We start from the raw sequence: 22,542 nt of genomic DNA on the forward strand, positions 1-22,542 counted from the left end.
ACCTGTTAGTAAGCATTTCACTGTTAGTCTACACCTGTTGTTTATGAAGCATGTGACAAACAAAATGAGATTTTTCACACACAGCTCTGTAGTCGGTACATACGTAGCGAACGCCTGCGTTTGTTCATCTGCGTGCGTTTCTTCCTCTTAGTAAGCCCAGCTTTAGAGGGAGACTCTTCCTTGAGTCTAGACTGACTGGACAGCTTAGAGGAACCCTGCTGACTGAAGTGAGTGGGCACGTGGCGCGCTAGCCCCCCCTGCGATGCAAAGCTGGCATTGCAGCCCCCCACCACACACTACAGAGAGAGAGAGAGAGAGACAAGCAGGTCACCATTCAGAAAACCACCTGAGACCTGCTAACAACACTAAACTTGTGGGTTCAATTACCGCAGGGATTCCATACATACCTTGAAGGGTTTATCTCCGCTGTGTGTCAGCATGTGTCTCTGGAGCCAGCTTGGACTGGTGGACGGAGTGTTGTACACCTTACAGCCCTTCCACAGACACACAAACACCTGGTGGGGGTGGGGGGAGAGAAAGTTAGAGATGGGGAGAGAGTTAGAGATGGGGGAGAGAGAGAGTTAGAGATGGGGGGGAGAGAGTTTAGAGATGGGGGAAAGAGAGTTAGAGATGGGGGGGAAAGAGAGAGTTAGAGATGGGGGAGAGAGAGAGTTAGAGATGGGGAGAGAGAGAGTGAGTTAGAGATGGGGAGAGAGAGAGTGAGTTAGAGATGGGGAGAGAGAGAGTGAGTTAGAAATGGGGAGAGAAAGAGTTAGAGATGGAGGGAGAGAGAGAGTTAGAGATGGGGGGAGAGAGAGAGTTAGAGATGGGGGGAGAGAGAGTGAGTTAGAGATGGGGGGAGAGAGAGTGAGTTAGAGATGGGGGGAGAGAGAGTTAGAGATGGGGAGAAAGAGATGGGGAGGGGGGAGAGAGAGAGTTAGAGATGGGGGGAGAGAGAGTGAGTTAGAGATGGGGGGAGAGAGAGTTAGAGATGGGGAGAAAGAGATGGGGAGGGGGGAGAGAGAGAGTTAGAGATGGTGATGAGGAGAGTTTATTCCCCCCCCCCCCCCCCAGTAAACTAACGGACAACAAGCCCCATCCATCTCCAAAAAACGTCCAGTTTTGATTTAGAGTGGCAACAAAAAGTATATGTGAACCCTTTGGAAATACCTGGATTTCTGCATAAATTGGTCATCAAATTTGATCTGATATAGAGAAGCCTGGGTTATGTTCATCGGGGCCAAAATTAGCAAACCAGTTTAAAACGATGGTTTAAGTCCAGCTAGTGCCTTCCTGTTTTACTCAGTTTCAAAAGGTGTTCTCCCAAATGAACACAACCCTATTTTGTCCTGGTTCCTGATACTACCCACCCCTCCTCTCTGTCCGTCGACGTGGAGGCCCCTGATGTGTTCAGCCAGGTCTGGGCTGCAGGTGAAACAGAGGCCACATTGGTCCCAGCAGCAGGTATTCCCCACTGCCTGGCCCTTGGTACCGGAGTGGCACTGGGTGACACTGCCCTGCCCGTTCATCATGGCAGGGGTGGAGCGTCCGCTGGATACCGTGCTCTCCATGTCCATCAGGGTACTGCTGATACTGAGACAGAGAGACACAGAGAGAGACACAGAGAGACAGACAGAGAGAGAGACACAGAGAGAGAGACACAGACAGAGAGACACAGAGAGAGACACAGACAGAGAGACACAGAGAGACACAGACAGAGAGACACACACAGAGAGAGACACAGAGAGACAGACAGAGAGAGAGAGACACAGAGAGAGAGACACAGAGAGAGACACAGAGAGAGACACACACAGAGAGAGACACAGAGAGACAGACAGAGAGAGAGAGACACAGAGAGAGAGACACAGAGAGAGACACAGAGAGAGACACAGAGAGAGACACAGAGAGAGAGAGACACAGAGAGAGAGAGACACAGAGAGAGAGAGACACAGAGAGAGAGAGAGAGAGACACAGACAGAGACACAGAGAGAGAGAGAGACACAGACAGAGAGACACACACAGAGAGAGACACACACAGAGAGAGACACAGAGAGACAGACAGAGAGAGACACAGAGAGACACAGAGAGACACACAGAGAGACAGAGACACAGACAGAGAGACACACACAGAGAGAGACGCAGAGAGAGGCAGAGAGACACAGAGAGAGAGATGCACACAGTCATCATTCTGAAGTAAAGCGACTAGGGAAATACACCATAACATCTCAATGTGAGTCTATCAGACAACCATCTAGTGATTTAGTGAAAAAGAGGGAGACATCTTTATTCTGACAAGCTAAACATGTCAGACGATGAACAACAGGTGCAGCTGTGGAAAAAGTCTGCATTTACACCGGCAGCCCCATTCTGATATTTTATCCACTAATGGGTCTTTTAACCAATCACATAAGATCTTTTCACATCAGATATTTTTCAGATCGGATTGGTCAAAAGAATTGGGCTTCCTGTCTAAAGCAACCTATGTAAAGTCTGGCAGCCTGATTGTACTAGAACAGACTGCCTGGTTATGCAGAGCTGCAACATATGTGCCACCAGCCATTGCTGCTGCTAATTGGCCCCTCAAACCATTTCAGGAGGTTTTAAGACACATTCTAGCACTTGATTCAAATTCATAGCAAACTGTCAAGTAAAACAGACTTTATATTCTTCCAACCTGAATGGAACAGAGACACAGCTGATATTTACAAGATGATAGTGCACATATTTGTTTCAATCAAAAGTAAAAAATTAAAGGATGAATGAAGTATGCATTACCGGTTTATAAAGACCTGCAGATACACCGAGTGTACAAAACATTAGGAACACCTTCCAAATATTTAGTTGCACCGCCCTTTTGTCCTCACAACAGCCTCAAGTCGTCGGGTCATGGACTCTACAAGGTGTCGAAAGCATAACACCGGGTCTCCATCGTTTCCCACAGTTATGTCCAGTTGGCTGGTTGTAGATCTCTACTCCGTATAGCTTGTTCCATCTCATCCCACAGATCTGCTGACTGGCCGGACCACTGCAATAAGCTGAAGTCACTATCATGTTTGTGGAACCATTCCTGGACAATCCTAGCCTTGTGCCCTGGGGCGTTATCCGTCTGAAAAACAAATCAACTGCCCTGAAGGGATGTACCTGATTGGCAATGATGTTCAGACTTCCTGTGGCATTCAAACGTTGTTCCACTTTTATCAGTTGCCCCAATGTGTGTCATGAAAACACACCCCACACCATCACCCTGCAATGTTGACACACGGCATGATGGATGCATGTTCTCCTGTTGTTCTCTCCATACCCAAGTCCTCCACTCAGCGTGAAACAGCAGGAACCAGGACTCATCAGACCAGACAATGTTTTTCCATTTCTCCAGTGTTTTTGTTCCTCAGCCCACTGCAACCACAGTTTCTTGTTTTTTCTGAAAGAAGTGGACGTGTGTAATTTACGGTGTCTACTAGAGGTCGACCGATTAGGATTTTTCAACGCCGATACCGATTATTGGAGGATCAAAAAAAGCCGATACCGATTAATTGGACGATATATATATATATATTTGTAATAATGACAATTACTTCAATACTGAATGAACAATGAACACTTTTATTTTAACTTAATATAATACATAAATAAAATCTATTTAGTCTCAAATAAATAATGAAACATGCTCAATTTGGTTTAAATAATGCAAAAACAAAGTGTTGGAGAAGAAAGTAAAAGTGCAATATGTGCCATGTAAGAAAGCTAACGTTTAAGTTCCTTGCTCAGAACATGAGAACATATGAAAGCTGGTGGTTCCTTTTAACACGAGTCTTCAATATTCCCAGGTAAGAAGTTTTAGGTTGTAGTTATAATAGGAATTATAGGACTTTTTCTCTCTATACCATTTGTATTTCATAGACCTTTGACTATTGGTTGTTCTTATAGGCACTATAGTATTGCCAGTCTAATCTCGGGAGTTGATAGGCTTGAAGTCATAAACAGCGCTGTGCTTCAAGCATTGCTAAGAGCTGCTGGCAAACACAGGAAAGTGCTGTTTGAATGAATGCTTACGAGCCTGCTGCTGCCTATCGTTGCTCAGTCAGACTGCTCTATCAAATATCAAATCATAGACTTAATTATAACATAATAACACACAGAAATACAAGCCTTAGGTCATTAATATGGTCAAATCCGGAAACTTTCATTTCGAAAACAAAACATTTATTCTTTCAGTGAAATATGGAACCGTTCCGTATTTTATCTAACGGGTGGCATCCCTAAGTCTAAATATTGCTGTTACATTGTACAACCTTCAATGTTATGTCATAATTATGTACAATTCTGGCAAATTAATGACGGTCTTTGTTAGGAATAAATGGACTTCACACAGTTCGCAATGAGCCAGGCGGCCCAAACTGTTGTATATACCCTGACTGCTTGCACAGAACGCAAGAGAAGTGACACAATTTCCCTAGTTAATATTGCCTGCTAACATGAATTTATTATAACTAAATATGCAGGTTTAAAAAAATATACTTCTGTGTATTGGTTTTAAGAAAGGTATTGATGTTTATGGTTAGGTACAGTTGTGCAACGAATGTGCTTTTTTCGCGAATGCGCTTTTGTTAAATCATCACTCGTTTTGCAAAATTGAAGTAGGCTGTGATTCGATGATAAATTAAAAGGCACCGCATTGATTATATGCAACGCAGGACAAGCTAGATAAACTAGTAATATCAACCATGTGTAGTTAACTAGTGATTATGTGAAGATTGATTGTTTTTTTTATAAGATAAGTTTAATGCTAGCTAGCAACTTACCTTGGCTCTGTGCTGCACTCGTGTAACAGGTGGTCAGCCTGCCACGCAGTCTCCTCGTGGAGTACAATGTAATCGGCGTCCAAAAAGGCAGATTACCGATTGTTATGAAAACTTGTAATCGGCCATGCCGATTAATCAGTCGACCTCTAGTGTCTACGGTGTCAAGGTACGGGGTCAAGGTGCGGGGTCAAGGTACGACAAGTTGTGCCTTCTTTTATGGGTCTGTGGGCACCAACTTTTCTGCTCTTTTGCACACCAGTATTTCTACTTGCACGTCATCATTTGTTAAATTGTAATTACTTCGCTACTATGGCCTATTTATTGCCTTACCTCCTCACGCCATTTGCACACACTGTATATAGTCTTTCTTTTGTTCTACTATATTATTGACTGTATGTTTGTTTTACTCCATGTGTAACTCTGTGTTGTTGTATGTTGTCGAACTGCTTTGCTTTATCTTGTCCAGGTCGCAATTGTAAATGAGAACTTGTTCTCAACTGGCCTACCTGGTTAAATAAAGGTGAAATTAAAAGGAAAAATAAATAAAAAAATTGTACTGGACTGAGTTGACTGACTGTAGCCCGTCTGTTGCTCTGAACAATTCATGTCTGCCTCCTTTGTCCTCTTTCATCAATGACCTGTTTTCAACCACCGGTCCTTTGGATGGTGGACCTTTCTTGATAAACAAACATGGGAAACTGTTGCGAATGACAAACCCAGCAGTGTTGCAGTTTTTGACACACTCAAACTGGTGGCCTGTGCTTCTACACCTGCATTGCTTGCTGTTTGGGGGTTTTAGGCTGGGTTTCTGTACAGCACTTTGAGATATCAGCTGATGTAAGAAGGTACTGAAATATTTTGTCTTGCCCATTCACCACCTGAATGACACACATACACAATCCATGTCTCAATTGTCTCAAGTCTTAAAAATCCTTATTTAACATGTCTCAATAAGGGATAAAAGCTTTCACTAGAATTCACCTGATCAGTGCATGTCGTGGAAAGAGCAAGTGTTACTAATGTTTAGTAGCCTACACTCCACAAACCCCTCCAGGATGGGATTGTGGCGCAGCAGGAAGGAAGGAAGGCACCACATCTGCATGGCAACAACGTAGCTGAGCTGATGAAAGCACCAGAAACTCATTAACTGGAAGAATTGTAGCCTCTCTGTCAGCATTCCTGTGAGCTTATCTGAGTTTTAGCGCATTAGTTTGAGAGACTGGTGGATATTAAACAAATTAACACCGTGTTCCAAACATTTATCTTGAAATTGTATAGTTTACCAAGTACCAACCTGTCCTCTGAATCCATCCGGCTGAGTGGCTCTCCGTCCGAGGATGACATCTCTACGCTGGCCCTCCGCTTGTCTCCCACCGCAAGCTCCTCCCGGTCCCCACCGCTGCTGGTTGTTTTCTCCTCCCGGTCCCCACCGCTGCTGGTTGTTTTCTCCTCCCGGGGCTCCGGCGCATCGTCACGGACTTTGCTTTTTACCACACAGTCACTGACTGTAACAGGCGACTGGTTCTCCTCTCGCTGTTCTTCTGGTTTACTTTCTATGTCCTTCACCGTATCTGTAACTGTCTCGCTCGTCTCACCACCGTCCACCGGGATCCTCTGTGTCTTAGAGTCCGAGCAATCCTCATCTGTTTTACCAAGTTTACACCCCACCGTCTTTTCTTCTTCATCATCATCTTCATCATCTACGACCCCTGTTGTCGCCGCTGTCACCACCACCGCTTCCGCAGCCTCCTCATCTGCCTCTGCAGCAGGTTTCACGTCCCCTTCTTCTCCGTCTTCTCCGTCTTCTCCGCATTCCGCTACCCTTACTTCCATGTTCAGCAATGCGTCGACGTTGCTAAAACCCGTATCATCTGTAGCGGTGTCCGGTTGCTTTATCTCCTTGGTATTTTCTGTAAGCGTTTCACTGTTTTCCTCGCTCAATGCGGAACCTTGCGATTCAGAAGAAGCGGTAGCCATTTTTACTGAACACCAGTGGATATTTTCACTACGCGTGTCGTGCGCGGCGTCACGTCCCAGACCGGAGCGGTGAATACATTGGACAGAAGCGTCGCGGGGCGGGGAAAATAGTAACAACGTATTTTCACTCACTGAAGCGTTCCACGTGTTGGGTTTGCAAACCACTATATATTTTTATTCACCTTTATTTAACTAGGCAAATCAGTTTAAGAACAAATTCTTATTTACAATGACGACCTACCCCAGGCTAAACCCGGACGACGCTGGGCGAATTGTGCGCCGCCCTATTGGACTCCCAATCACGGCCGGTTGTGATACAGCCCGGAATCGTAACCCGGGTCTGTAGTGACGCCTCTAGCACTGCGATGCAGTTCATTACACCGCTGCGTCACTCACAATCCTAAAATAATCTCGTTTAAATCAAATCTCAACTGGATTAGAGCAAACGGGGTGATCCTCGATGAACCCACCGATTGAAACATGTCTGTCTGATGGGAACTGTTACAATGCAGCTTCTGCCAGTACAGATCCGTGTTTTACTCTGTGACCACATGGCAGTGCTACTGCTTTAGTTTTGAACAGGGATTTCCTTTGGACCTCTGGCGTTATCATTCTACAGATATCAACTACACAATACCGACATTTGTCTCATGGAAATGTATTCCTTTTGCGATTACATTTGCGACCTATAATAATCTCTATAATGCATATCATAAAATCCCAGAACCTAGTTAGTACCCGTTCAAAAATACATTTTACCCAGAAGATCAGAGTTGGTGAGAGATTCATTCAGTTGTTTGTGGAACATTCTCGATCACCAGTGAGCTTAAGTTATTTTCTTTTTATGAATATTGTCGTTTTTTCTTTCTCAATAAACCTGGAAACACACAATAGGTGTGTGAACTGAATATAACTCTATGAAAAGCACTTAGGCAGGATATATTCAACCCGCAACATTTAGGGGCCAATATAAAGTATTTTGGCATGGGGGAAATACTATGCTCATTGTCAATAAAACATATTTGCTAGTTTATAATATGGAGTAGCATCCAGTCGTTCCACTCTTATCAATCACCACACCCACACATCAATGTGTAAGAACAATAACATTTATTTAACATCATATAAAACAAAGGGGATATAAATATTGTAATATCATCAACTCTAAAGTATAATGTAGTAAGTAGTAGCCTGTTATGGATATATATATCCTAGACCCTCCAATTCTCTTCTCTCTGTACTGTGGTACAGTATATACACAAGTGCTGAGCGATTAACCAAAATCTAAATTATTATTCTTTTTTTTTACTAATTCACCAACGTCGGTTCAATTATTTGAATACCATTTTTTCCTTCTTCATTTTCCCTCCGTGAACTCGATGCAGTTTCTCTAGAGATAAATCAGCTCATGTCCGACCTGTGCGATGTACTGTAGTAGGGAGTTGTAGTTTCCAACAGGCCAATATTCTATAGTTTAGTGCAGAAAACGTGGTAATTAACTACAATGACCATAATCCATTGCGCGCCCGCCTACTTGTCCAGTCTGTGGTGGAGCAGACACAGAGAGGGATAGAAAACAGTTTCTTTGCGAGGTATCTCTACCTGAAAATACATAATCTAAGTGATTAATAGTTGTTACTCAGTAGTTATAAAAGCAGGGGTGAAAGTAAGGCGGTCCGGTACGACGTCCCAGCAAAATAAATAGTGGGGGTACGCAGTACCGGTAAAACATGAGCCTATCACAGTAGTTAAAACGCTATCATACCACTATTTATCGTTACATCAGAGGCATGAAAAATTAGCAAATGGATTTGAAAACGGGTAGTATAGTTTACACTCCAAAATACAATGCGGTTTGACAAGAACACCGGGATTTTGCCAAGGCAGAGATACGTGGCCGACAGAGAAGAGCGCGGACAGCAGTGGCCGCATACAATCTGCCCTAATTACAGTCGGCAAATGTCATTAGACTTTTTGTTGTTTTGTGTAACAGAAGTCTTTTTCCATTCACCTGTTTGGGGGGGAAGGTGAACTTGCGTGGGTAGCCTAGTAAAGTTGTCCTTTGAAGTGACTGTTTAACAAATCCAATTGAAAAAAAACATCATGATTGGTTGTGTTTATGCCACAATAAAAAGTCTTTACTAGGCCCACAGAGATCCTATTGAATTAAAAGGGGATTCTATATGTAGTTTTATGATTAGACCCATAACATACTTTAATGCCGCGCAAGCGCATAGCAGGTCCTGAAACGGAAAACAATTTATTGCATTTTTTTAATTTTTAAAGTATACCTTATTTACTTTTAAGAGCTACAAAAATAGTGATTTTGTCAGACAACAGACGACAACAGCTCTATAGAGATGAGATGATGACTTGGAATGAAATAATAAAGTTATCAAATAAAACCAATGTAATATACAGAACAATTTAAATCTTTTATTAAAGTAAAATAATATGAATAACTGATGGTTAACAGCATTCAACACACAATAATAATAATCCATAGTGCATTTAATGTCTAAAAAAGATTATCAAAAGGGAAATCCAAAACGGATTTTATTTCTCTCCATATAATCTAACCGAACCAACCTCAAAAAGCACTAATCGCTCAGCACTAATACAAACTGTACCGCGGTACCAGTTTATACCAGGGGTTGGAACCCAAATTATTTTCCAATCGTTCGTTCTGAACAGAACCATTCTTTCTTTTCCATTCCGTTCCACTGTTCCGACCAGCAATATAAAGTTCTGAACCGGTTCGAACCCCCCCCTCAAAAAGTTACGTTTTATATCGTTCCTTTCTGTTCCTTTTTAAACCTCTGAAATCAAAATGTATTTTTTAATTTAGCTCAACATTAAATGACTTCACCAATGGATAGAGGAGCTTGCTATGGAGCAGGCCTGCTACAGAATGTACACTGAACAAAAATATAAAACGCAACATGTAAAGTGTTGGTCCCATGTTTCATGAGCTGAAATAAAAGATACCTGAAAATGTCCATACTCACAAAAAAAACGTATTTCTCTCAAATTTTGTGCACAAATTTGTTTACATCCCTGTTAGTGAGCATTTATCCTTTGCCAAGATAATCCATTCACCTGACAGGTGTGGCATATCAAAAAGCTGATTAAACAGCATGATCATTACACAAGTGCACCTTGTGCTGGGGACAATAAAAGGCCAGAGTGCCCCATGGTGGCGGTGGGATTATGGTATGGGCAGGCATAAACTACGGGCAATGAACACAATTGCATTTTATCTATGGCAATTTGAATGCACAAAAATACAGTGACGAGATCCTGAGACCCATTGTGAGGCCCTTTTTTTTAAGGTATCTGTGACCAACAGATGCATATCTTTATTCCCAGTCATGTGAAATCCAGATTTAGGGCCTAATGAATTTATTTAAATTGACTGATTTCCTCATGTGGAACTGTAACTCCGTAAAATCGATACAATTGTTGAATGTAGCGTTTCTATTTTTGTTCAGTATAAATACATCGGACAGACAAGTGTAGTGCAGGGTGCAACATGCAACTGAAATGTGGTGGGTGAAGAGAGGGCTGGTCATGAAGCCTACAGAGGAATGGCTTCGGTTTCTGTTTAGGCTGGGTTTCTGGAAAGCACTTGCTAGCTAGCTAGCTAACAAGCTCCTGTGTGCAGAGCAGCACCAGCAAAAAAAAAAACATTTTAATGATAAATCCAATGTGAAATGTAATAACTATAGTATCCTTAACTAGCATTGAAAAAAATGAATCCACTGTTCTCTAATAAAAAATATTTTCCCTTTAATTTCTGAATCACGCCTGCCTGTAACGTCAGTAGCTACAGTAGATTATGCTTTGGAGGGAGGGGGAAGGGCAGATAGCCTACACACTGGCAAAGATTTTCAGTTGGCAGGAAGGCGGCAGGAAGGCGGTAGGAAGGCAGCAGGAAGGCAGCAGGAAGGCAGCAGGAAGGCAGCAGGAAGCCAGACACTGGAATACGTTTCTGAGTGACAGGTGAGGCAGGCATACACTGTAATTCATTTCTGAGTGACAGGTGAGGGCTTTGCATACAATAGGTGCTTTGTTGCGCCTTTTTTTTTGTGGGACTGGAAAAAAAATGCCCTGAACATTAAATCATTTTATTAAGCGGTTCCCATGCTTTTAAAATAATGGTTCTGTTCCGGAACAGAATAGATCACTTTCGTTCTCGGTTCTCGTTCCCTCGAAAATTTTTGTTATTTTCCAGTTTTCGGTTCTGTTCCCTGAACCGGTTTCAACCCCCCAATAAACACACCATACACTATATACACAAAGAAATTAATTTTGGTAATTACAGTTTGTACACTAAAACTATTCCGTTTCCCAAATGACACTATTTTCCCTATATAGTGTACTACTTTTAACCAGGGACCATAGGGCTATTTAGGGAATAGGGTGCCATGGCCCATAGGGGATGTGGTCAAAAGTAGGGCACTTGATAGGAAGCAGGGTGCCATTTGGGAGACATCCTTAAACAAAAGCATCTGCTTATTGCTTTTTACATGTGCTATCCTATCCCTTTGTCTTTCTGTTCCCAGGACACCCCAAAACCAACTAGTCGTAAAATAGACTTTCAAAAAACCAAACCTCGGTCTGAAAACATTTTTTAAATATATCGTTTCTCTTCTCAGCAATAACAAACAAAAACTAAGCATCTCTTTTTTTAAAGCCAAAACATTCACGTGTGTGTCGGCAACAACAGTGCGACAGGGTTTGGGTCCGAAACGGCACCTTGTTCCTTACTAAGTAGTGCACTCCCTTTGAACAGAGTCCTATAGGCCCTGATACAAAGTAGTGCACTCCCTTTGAACAGAGTCCTATAGGCCCTGATACAAAGTAGTGTACTACATAGGGAATATGGTGCCATTCGAGTGCAGAAGGGGAACTGCAGAAGATCCGACGTATAAATATAATTACAACCAACCAGAAAAAAATATTACAAATCTCATCCATCCTCCTCTGCAACAATAAAGTGGCGCGTTCTTCAAATCTATAAATCAACTATATTTGTCTCTTGTATATTTAGACATATAAAACAGAAATGGTTTTGTACACTGGATTTGAATTACTAAAATATGCAGTGTTGTGAACTAAAAAAAATATATTTTTTTAAAACTTAAACGAACTAAAATAGTTTTATAAAACCAAGCTGAACAGTGGAACTGTTGAAGTGTGAAAAAGTTATTGGCATTACTGTGTCTGTGTGTAAGGAACAGGTCTTTTCCCAAGGGAAGGAGTCATCACAGCAGGATTCAGGCCTTATGCTCTGAACACATACGAACCATCAGACAATATTCAATCAGAATCATCAACTCCAAACTATAGAAATAACGGCAATGGAACTAATTATACTCTAAAAGAAACAGTATCGATGCCTTATTATTGTCTCGTTGTTGCAAAGATCAAATGTGATATCATGGAGAGTAGGAGGTGAGGGGGGAGGAGGGTGATGAGGGGGGAGGAGGGTGATGAGGGGGGAGGAGGGTGATGAGGAGGGGGAGGAGGGTGATGAGGGGGGAGGAGGGTGATACCATGGAGAGGAGGTGAGGGGGGAGGAGGGTGATGAGGGGGGAGGAGGGTGATGAGGGGAGAGGAGGTGAGGGGGGAGGAGGGTGATACCATGGAGAGGAGGTGAGGGGGGAGGAGGGTGATGAGGGGGGAGAAGGGTGATACCATGGCGAGTAGGAGGTGAGGGGGGAGGAGGTGAGGGTGGAGAAGGGTGATGAGGGGGGAGGAGGGTGATGAGGGGGGAGGAGGGTGATACCATGGAGAGGAGGTGAGGGGGGAGGAGGGTGATGAGGGGGGAGGAGGGTGATGAGGGGGGAGGAGGAGGTGAGTGGGGAGGAGGGTGATGAGGGGGGAGGAGGGTGATGAGGGGGAAGGAGGTGAGGGGGGAGGAGGGTGATGAGGGGGGAGGAGGTGAGGGGGGAGAAGGGAAAGTGGTGGTAATGTTAAAGAGAGAGGATGTAGCAACATGAATTGACGTCAGGGCACAGGAGGATGTGATGTCATACTGTAGTAAGGTATAGACTGAACAGAGCATGGCGCGGTCTAACGGGCCATCAGTCTGTCAGTCAGTCCAGTTTGTTGGATTTTGTGCTGGGTGTGTCATGTCCTGGTGTAGAGGTCTTCTCACGTGTAGGTCTTCATTGAGGCCAGGGCTAAAAAGAGAGGGAAAGAAATAGATTATTAAAAAAGGAGAGAGAAAGAGAGAAAACGAGAGAGGAAGAGCAACTGGAAACATTGAGTTTACAGGCCTGAGATTTCTGTCAAAAATTAGGTGAGCTTGAGGCGGAACAGAGAGGAGAGGCTGAACAGAGGAGAGACTGAACAGAGAGGAGAGACCGAACAGAGAGAAGACCGAACAGAGAGAAGAGACTGAACAGAGAGGAGAGACTGAACAGAGAGGAGAGACCGAACAGAGGAGAGACCGAACAGAGAGGAGAGACCGAACACAGGGGAGAGACCAAACAGAGGACAGACCGAACAGAGGAGAGACCGAACAGAGAGAAGACCGAACAGAGAGAAGAGACTGAACAGAGAGGAGAGACTGAACAGAGAGGAGAGACCGAACAGAGGAGAGACTGAACAGAGAGGAGAGACCAAACAGAGGAGAGACCGAACAGAGAGGAGAGACCGAACAGAGAGGAGAGACTGAACAGAAAGGAGAGACTGAACAGAGAGGAGAGACTGAACAGAGAGGAGAGACTGAACAGAGAGGAGAGACTGAACAGAGAGGAGAGACCGAACAGAGGGGAGAGACCGAACAGAGAGGAGAGACTGAACAGAAAGGAGAGACTGAACAGAGAGGAGAGACTGAACAGGGGACAGACCGAACAGAGAGGAGAGACTGAACAAGGGAGAGACTGAACAGAGAGGAGAGACTGAACAGGGGACAGACCGAACAGAGAGGAGAGACTGAACAGAGAGGAGAGACTGAACAGAGAGGAGAGACTGAACAGAGAGGAGAGACTGAACAGAGAGGAGAGACTGAACAGAGAGGAGAGACCGAACAGAGGGGAGAGACCAAACAGAGGACAGACCGAACAGAGGAGAGACCGAACAGAGAGAAGACCGAACAGAGAGAAGAGACTGAACAGAGAGGAGAGACTGAACAGAGAGGAGAGACCGAACAGAGGAGAGACTGAACAGAGAGGAGAGACCAAACAGAGGAGAGACCGAACAGAGAGGAGAGACCGAACAGAGAGGAGAGACTGAACAGAAAGGAGAGACTGAACAGAGAGGAGAGACTGAACAGAGAGGAGAGACTGAACAGAGAGGAGAGACTGAACAGAGAGGAGAGACCGAACAGAGGGGAGAGACCGAACAGAGAGGAGAGACTGAACAGAAAGGAGAGACTGAACAGAGAGGAGAGACTGAACAGGGGACAGACCGAACAGAGAGGAGAGACTGAACAAGGGAGAGACTGAACAGAGAGGAGAGACTGAACAGGGGACAGACCGAACAGAGAGGAGAGACTGAACAGAGAGGAGAGACTGAACAGAGAGGAGAGACTGAACAGAGAGGAGAGACTGAACAGAGAGGAGAGACTGAACAGAGAGGAGAGACCGAACAGAGGGGAGAGACCAAACAGAGGACAGACCGAACACAGGGAAGAGACCGAACAGAGGGGAGAGACCGAACAGAGGGGAGAGACCGAACACAGGGGAGAGACCAAACACAGGGGAGAGACCAAACAGAGGAGAGACCGAACACAGAGAAGAGACCGAACAGAGAGGAGAGACCGAACAGAGGGGAGAGACCGAACACAGGGGAGAGACCAAACAGAGGACAGACCGAACAGAGGAGAGACTGAACCGAGAGGAGAGACTGAACAGAGAGGAGAGACTGAACACAGGAGACTCTTGTGGGCGTACCTACACACACTTACTGCTGCTACTACTAGACACAGATGAAGTGGGAGCCATCAGTGAGCAGGGGGGGGTGGCTGTGTGTTAGGAGGTGGAGATGAGGAGGGTTGGGGCTCAGGAGGAGGTGAGGAGGATGACGAGCTGCGCACTGCAAACCCCACAGGACGCACACCATGTACATGGTTACACACACACACACACGACGTACAGACACAAGACGTACAGACACAAGACGTAGACACACGACGTAAACACACACGCACACACACGCACGACGTACAGACACACGAAGTACAGACACAAGACGTACACACACAGCGGAAAAACAAACAAGTTGTTTACATTACTTATTTCATTCTTTAAGAAATGTAAAGTGAGTGAATGACAAAACCAGTAAAGCAAATCAATGAGGTAAATCAAATCAAAAAATGAATACTGTTATGCATGTGAACAAATCTATGTTATATCCTGTGGCATAGAACATTAGTTGAAGAATATATGAAGTCACATAAGCAGCATGAATTGATTGCATATTATGAACAAAACTGGACAAATTGCTAAGCTGTGCTCTTATTCTGCGATCCTGTTTCTGTAACGGCTGTCGTAATGAGGGGACCAAGATGCATCGTGGCACATGTTCATGATCTTTTATTTGAATCAAACAAACACTTGAACAAAAATAACAAAGGGAAAACGAAAGCGCACAGTTCTGTCAGGTACAGAAAACTAAACAGAAAACAACTACCCACAAACACAGGTGGGAAAAGGTTGCCTAAGTATGGACAACAATAGACAGCTGCCTCTGATTAGGAACCATACTCGGCCCAAAACAAAGAAATACAAAACAGAATGCCCACCCCACACCCTGACCTAACAAAATAGAGAAATAAACTGTCTCTCTCAGGTCAGGGCGTGACAGTACCCCCCCCCCAAAGGTGCGGACTCCCGGCCACAAACCTAAACCTATAGGGGAGGGTCCGGGTGGGCATCTATTCTTGGCGGCGGCTCTGGTTCGGGGCGTAGCCCCCCCTCTGCCCGCTGATCCCCCCCGCTTCTGTGTCGCAGGAGGAACCAGACCGTGGATCATCGCCGGAGGCTCTAAACTGCCGACCGCCGCTGAAGACTCTGGGCTGCAGGCCGTCTCAGGAGGCTCCGGACTGGGGAGCCGTCTCAGGAGGCTCCGGACTGGGGACCGTCGCTGGAGGCTCCGCGCCATGGATCATCACTGGAGGCTTCTTTCGTGGAGCAGGAACAGGTCTCACTGGGCCGTGGAGGCGCACTGGAGGGAGAGAGCGAGGAGCAGGCACATGCTCACCACGATAAGCACAGGGAGTTGGCTCAGGTCTCAACCCTGACTCCGCCAATCTACCCCTGTGCCCCCCACCCCACACATTTTTTGGGGGGCTGCCTCTCGGGCTCCCCCGGCAGGCTTCTGTATCTCTCCAATACTTGCCCCAAAGTCCAGTCTATCCTCTCTCGCAACTCCTCCAGAGACCAGGAATCCATCTCCTCCCGGGCACGCTGCTTGATCCAGTTGTGGTGGGTAGTTCTGTAACGGCTGTCGTAATGAGGGGACCAAGATGCAGCGTGGCACGTGTTCATGATATTTTATTTGAATCAAACAAACACTTGAACAAAAATAACAAAGGGAAAACGAAAGCGCACAGTTCTGTCAGGTACAGAAAACTAAACAGAAAACAACTACCCACAAACACAGGTGGGAAAAGGCTGCCTAAGTATGGCTCCTAATCAGAGACAACGATAGACAGCTGCCTCTGATTAGGAACCATACTCGGCCCAAAACAAAGAAATACAAAACAGAATGCCCACCCCACACCCTGACCTAACAAAATAGAGAAATAAACCGTCTCTCTCAGGTCAGGGCGTGACAGTTCTATGTTATGTCTGGAGGCCTCGGCAACCAGCTCAAAATCAAATGTTATTGGTCACATACACATATTATTCTACATTGTAGAATAATAGTGAAGACATCAAAACTACAAAATAACACATACGGAATCATGTAGTAACCAAAAAAAGTGTTAAACAAATCTAAATACACTGCTCAAAAAAATAAAGGGAACACTAAAATAACACATCCTAGATCTGAATGAATGAAATAATCTTATTAAATACTTTTGTCTTTACATAGTTGAATGTGCTGACAGCAAAATCACACAAAAATAATCAATGGAAATCCAATTTATCAACCCATGGAGGTCTGGATTTGGAGTCACACTCAAAATTAAAGTGGAAAACCACACTACAGGCTGATCCAACTTTGATGTAATGTCCTTAAAACAAGTCAAAATGAGGCTCAGTAGTGTGTGTGGCCTCCACGTGCCTGTATGACCTCCCTACAACGCCTGGGCATGCTCCTGATGAGGTGGCGGATGGTCTCCTGAGGGATCTCCTCCCAGACCTGGACTAAAGCATCCGCCAACTCCTGGACAGTCTGTGGTGCAACGTGGCGTTGGTGGATGGAGCGAGACATGATGTCCCAGATGTGCTCAATTGGATTCAGGTCTGGGGAATGGGCGGGCCAGTCCATAGCATCAATGCCTTCCTCTTGCAGGAACTGCTGACACACTCCAGCCACATGAGGTCTAGCATTGTCTTGCATTAGGAGGAACCCAGGGCCAACCGCACCAGCATATGGTCTCACAAGGGGTCTGAGGATCTCATCTCGGTACCTAATGGCAGTCAGGCTACCTCTGGCGAGCACATGGAGGGCTGTGCGGCCCCCCAAAGAAATGCCACCCCACACCATGACTGACCCACCGCCAAACCGGTCATGCTGGAGGATGTTGCAGGCAGCAGAACGTTCTCCACGGCGTCTCCAGACTGTCACGTCTGTCACATGTGCTCAGTGTGAACCTGCTTTCATCTGTGAAGAGAACAGGGCGCCAGTGGCGAATTTGCCAATCTTGGTGTTCTCTGGCAAATGCCAAACGTCCTGCACGGTGTTGGGCTGTAAGCACAACCCCCACCTGTGGACGTCGGGCCCTCATACCACCCTCATGGAGTCTGTTTCTGACCGTTTGAGCAGACACATGCACATTTGTGGCCTGCTGGAGGTCATTTTGCAGGGCTCTGGCAGTGCTCCTCCTGCTCCTCCTTGCACAAAGGCGGAGGTAGCGGTCCTGCTGCTGGGTTGTTGCCCTCCTACGGCCTCCTCCACGTCTCCTGATGTACTGGCCTGTCTCCTGGTAGCGCCTCCATGCTCTGGACACTACGCTGACAGACACAGCAAACCTTCTTGCCACAGCTCGCATTGATGTGCCATCCTGGATGAGCTGCACTACCTGAGCCACTTGTGTGGGTTGTAGACTCCGTCTCATGCTACCACTAGAGTGAACGCACCGCCAGCATTCAAAAGTGACCAAAACATCAGCCAGGAAGCATAGGAACTGAGAAGTGGTCTGTGGTCACCACCTGCAGAACCACTCCTTTATTGGGGGTGTCTTGCTAATTGCCTATAATTTCCACCTGTTGTCTATTCCATTTGCACAACAGCATGTGGAATGTATTGTCAATCAGTGTTGCTTCCTAAGTGGACAGTTTGATTTCACAGAAGTGTGATTGACTTGGAGTTACATTGTGTTGTTTAAGTGTTCCCTTTATTTTTTTGAGCAGTATATATTTTATATTTGAGATTCTTCCAAGTAGCCACCCTTTGCCTTGATGACAGCTTTGCACACTCTTGGCATTCTCTCAACCAGCTTCAGGTAGTCACCTGGAATGCACTTCAATTAACAGGTGTGCCTTGTTAAAAGTTAATTTGTGGATTTTCTTTCCTTCTTAATGCGTTTGAGCCAATCAGTTGTGTTGTGACAAGGTAGGGTGGTATACAGAAGATAGCCCTATTTGGTAAAAGACCAAGTCCAAATTATGGCAAGAACAGCTCAAATAGGCAAAGAGAAACAACAGTCCATCATTACTTTAAGACATGAAGGTCAGTCAATGCGGAACATTTCAAGAACTTTGAAAGTTTCTTCAAGTGCAGTCTCAAAAACAATCAAGCGCTATGATGAAACTGGCTCTCATGAGGACCGCCACAGGAAAGGAAAACCCAGAGTTACCTCTGCTGCAGAGGACAAGTTCATTAGAGTTACCAGCCTCATGAGGACCGCCACAGGAAAGGAAAACCCAGAGTTACCTCTGCTGCAGAGGACAAGTTCAGTAGAGTTACCAGCCTCAGAAATTGCAGCCCAAATACATTCTTCACAGAGCTCAAGAACAGACACATCTCAACATCAACTGTTCAGAGGGGACTGTGTGAATCAGGCCTTCATGGTCGAATTGTTGCAAAGAAACCACTACTAAAGGACATCAATAAAAAGAAGAGACTTGCTTGGGCCAAGAAACACAAGTGATGGACATTAGACCGGTGGAAATCTGTCCTTTGGTCTGATGAGTCTAAATTTGAGATTTTTGGTTCCAACCGCTGTGTCTTTGTGAGACGCAGAGTTGATCTCCACATGTGTGGTTCCCACCGTGAAGCATGGAGGAGGAGGTGTGATGGTGTAGGCGTGCTTTGCTGGTGACACTGTGATTTTTTTTTTTATAATTCAAGGCACACTTAACCAGCATGGCTGCCACAGCATTCTGCAGCGATACTCCATCCCATCTGGTTTGGGCTTAGTGGGACTATCATTTGTTTTTCAACAAGACAATGACTCAACACACCTCCAGGCTGTGTAAGGTCTATTTGATCAAGAAGGAGAGTGATGGAGTGCTGCATCAGATGACCAGGCCTCCACAATCACCCGACTTCAACCCAATTGGGATGGTTTGGGATGAGTTGGACCGCAGAGTGAAGGAAAAGCAGCCAACAAGTGCTCAGCATATGTGGGAACTCCTTCAAGACTGTTGGAAAAGCATTCCAGGTGAAGCTGGTTGAGAGAATGCAAAGAGTGTGCAAAGCTGTCATCAAGGCAAAGGGTGACTACTTTGAAGAATCTCAAATACATGTATATTTATATATATGTTGACCAGAATACAGTATAAACATATGAAGTAGGTAAAACAGCATGTAAACATTATTCAAGTGACCAGTGATTCCATGTCTATGTACATAGGGTAGCAGCCTCTAAGGAGCATGGTAGACTTACTGGGTGGTTGCTGGCTAGCGACAATGAATGAAGTTCAGGGCAGGGTACTGGGCAGAGGCTGGCTAGTGGTCATAGGAGATGTTCTAGTATATATACTGTACTGTTATACTGTGTTGTAATAAACTGTAATGTTATACTGTGTTGTAATAAACTGCACTGTTCTATGTGATCCTGTTCTGTACTGTTATACTACGTTGTACTGTACCTGCCACCAGCTTGCTGCGTTTGGAGGCCTCAGCAGCCAGTTCATAGGAAATGTTGATCATTTTCTCCTGATCCTGAGCTGTGGCCTCCTCCTCAGACTCCTTCTCTGGACCAGGAGGAGAGAGCACATTCTGCATACTGGAGAGATAGAGAGAGAGAGAGAGAGAGAGAGAGAAACAGAAGAGACACAGAGAGAGAGACAGGAGAGACAGAGTGAGAGCGAAAGAGAGAGAGAGAGAGAGAAAGAGACGAGACGAGAGAGAGACGAGAGAGAGAGACAGGAGAGACACACAGAGCGAGAGAGAGAGAGAGAGAGAGAGAGAGAGAGAGAGAGAGAGAGAGAGAGAGATGTTAGGGTTAAGACACACTGTGGCCTCCTTAGCTTCCACCTCAGCTTCCACCTCAGCTTCCACCTCAGCTTCCACCTCAGCTTCCTCCTCAGCACATCAGGAGAGAGCACATTCAGCATACTGGAGACATGACACATATATTGACATTTGAGACATATATTGCATTTGCACAAAACACAATTACCCCAGACAGGACACACAAAAAAGTATGTTTTATAAATCAAATATCTGACATTTAGAACGTAGAATGTGGCGATTTCACGTAAAGCTCACGGCCATTGGACTCTGGATCAGTGGAAACACATTCTCTGGAGTGATGAATCACGCTTCACCATCTGGGTTTGGCGGATGCCAGGAGAACACTACCTGTCCCAATGCATAGTGCCAACTGTAAAGTTTGGTGGAGGAGGAATAATGGTCTGGGGCTGTTTTTCATGGTTCAGGTTAGGCCCCTTCGTTCCAGTGAAAGGAAATCTTAAGGCTACAGCATACAATAACATTCTAGACGATTCTGTGCTTCCAAATTTGTGGCAACAGTTTGGGGAAGGCCCGTTTCTGTTTCAGCATGACAATGCACCCGCGCACAAAGCGAGGTTCATACAAAAATTGTTTGTCAAGATCGGTGTGGAAGAACTTGACTGGCCTGCACAGAGCCCTGACCTCAACCCCATCAAACTCCTTTGGGATGAATTGGAACACCGATTGCGAGCCAGGGCCTAATCGCCCAACATCAGTGCCTGACCTCACTAATCCTCTTGTGACTGATTGGAAGCAAGTCCCTGCAGCAATGTTCTAACATCTAGTATAAAGCCTTTCCAGAAGAGTGGAGGCTGTTATAGCAGCAAAGGGGGGGACCAACTCCATTTTAATGCCCATGATTTTGGAAGGAGATGTTTGACGAGCAGGTGTCTACATACTTTTGGTTGTGTAGTGTATCACAAACAATTTTGGGGAAAATCGTGATAAAAGTGATAATTGTAGGCCTTTTTTTAGACCTTATGATCTGGGAACTGTAAATGATACGGATAACATCTTGGTGCCATTATACACCTTGTAATGTGCTCTGAAATATGGAGTATGTCTACATTCTGATACATAACATATTCAACATTGAACAAGTTATTATGAATATCTTAAAACTACTCTTTTAGATGTTGGGTCATTTTATGACAGATTGTTTGGAAGAATATACTCTACAAGTACATCACATTTCCAGTGGTCCCTCTGCTAATTATAAAGGTGGGATTTTTATGAGCACCACCTAGAGTGAATGGGAAAATGGATTCAAAGGGAACTCCCTCTCCTGGTGACTTGCAGAATGTGCAATCATAAAGGAGGGATGTGATTGGTTAATGGGTCTTATCATTAAAAGTACCATAGAGTCCACTCTGGAAATGTGACATGTTTGAGGAGTACATTGTTAGAAACAATATGTTAAAAAAAACAAAGTTAAATCAAAAAGGGCTGTTTTGAGATGTTAATTTATTCAACGTTAAAAATATATTAACATAAAAATTATATTTCAGAATCTAGACATATTTCATTTATTTTAACCTTTATTTAACTAGGCAAGTTAGTTAAGAACAAATTCTTATTTACAATGACGGCCTAGGAACAGTGGGTTAACTGCCTTGTTCAGGGGCAGAACGACAGATTTTCACCTTGTCAGCTCGGGGATTCGATTTTGCAACCTTTCGGTTACTGGCTCAATGCTCTAACCACAAGGCTACCTGCCGCCCCCCCACTCTAACCACTAGACTACCTGCCGCCCCATACTTAAAGGGAAGGCTTACCCATTGTTTATGTTATATTGTTTTTGTGCATCTCTGAGTGATGTCCCATCGATTTTCCCCACGTCATTTTATGTTCTCATACGTATCTGAGTTATTGGCGTTCAAGCAGGCAGAAATCGGGACGGTGTGACGTAGCGCCGTGTTAAAGTCTCTCTCACTACACTGGAAGTTAATATGAATATGACTTTAAGATGGTGAAAACGTCTATCATACATGTCAGATTACAGGCCCAACTCTCTAACCACTAGGCTACCTGCCGACCCCAAATATAAAACACTATAACATGTTGTCAGGATCATGTATAGTTCCCAGATCATAGCGTCTTACAGGAGGCATGTATAGGGCTAAAAAGGGCCTTTCATCATCATTTTCTCAAAAATAGTTTGTGATACAAATGTAAAAAA

General features: G+C 44.8%; 2 protein-coding genes and 1 long non-coding RNA gene across 6 annotated transcripts in view; all 3 read right to left on the reverse strand.

Moving 5' to 3' along the window:
- The window catches only part of LOC115197679 (zinc finger protein aebp2), a 41,353-nt gene extending 34,430 nt beyond the window's left edge, over window positions 1–6,923 (reverse strand). For both annotated transcript variants that reach the window (XM_029759428.1, XM_029759427.1), the window contains exons 1-4: window positions 6,097–6,923; window positions 1,371–1,593; window positions 408–515; window positions 104–296 (exon numbers count right to left, since the gene is read on the reverse strand). In XM_029759428.1, coding sequence (XP_029615288.1) covers window positions 104–296; window positions 408–515; window positions 1,371–1,593; window positions 6,097–6,779 — 1,207 coding nt within the window. In that variant the 5' untranslated portion in view covers window positions 6,780–6,923. The remainder of the gene's footprint in view (window positions 1–103; window positions 297–407; window positions 516–1,370; window positions 1,594–6,096) is intronic.
- A 4,378-nt stretch (window positions 6,924–11,301) lies between these two features.
- On the reverse strand, window positions 11,302–12,291 carry LOC115197680 (uncharacterized). The gene is made up of 2 exons (XR_003879042.1): window positions 11,655–12,291; window positions 11,302–11,609 (listed from the first exon to the last, which is right to left on the reverse strand). It is a non-coding gene; the product is annotated as an uncharacterized LOC115197680 (long non-coding RNA).
- Window positions 12,292–12,677: 386 nt separating this feature from the next.
- Window positions 12,678–22,542, reverse strand: part of LOC115197681 (pleckstrin homology domain-containing family A member 5) — a 228,541-nt gene continuing 218,676 nt past the window's right edge. For 2 of the 3 annotated variants that reach the window (XR_003879044.1, XR_003879043.1), the window contains 3 exons: window positions 19,997–20,133; window positions 14,684–14,825; window positions 12,678–12,967 (listed from right to left, as the gene is read on the reverse strand). Coding sequence is in view for 1 of the 3 variants with exons in the window: in XM_029759429.1 (XP_029615289.1) it covers window positions 12,939–12,967; window positions 19,997–20,133 (166 nt within the window). In the remaining 2 variants the exon portion in view is untranslated. The remainder of the gene's footprint in view (window positions 12,968–14,683; window positions 14,826–19,996; window positions 20,134–22,542) is intronic. The other variant, XM_029759429.1, reaches the window with a different exon arrangement.

This window comes from Salmo trutta, chromosome 7 (assembly GCF_901001165.1).
Source record: "Salmo trutta chromosome 7, fSalTru1.1, whole genome shotgun sequence".
Lineage (NCBI taxonomy): Eukaryota > Metazoa > Chordata > Actinopteri > Salmoniformes > Salmonidae > Salmo > Salmo trutta.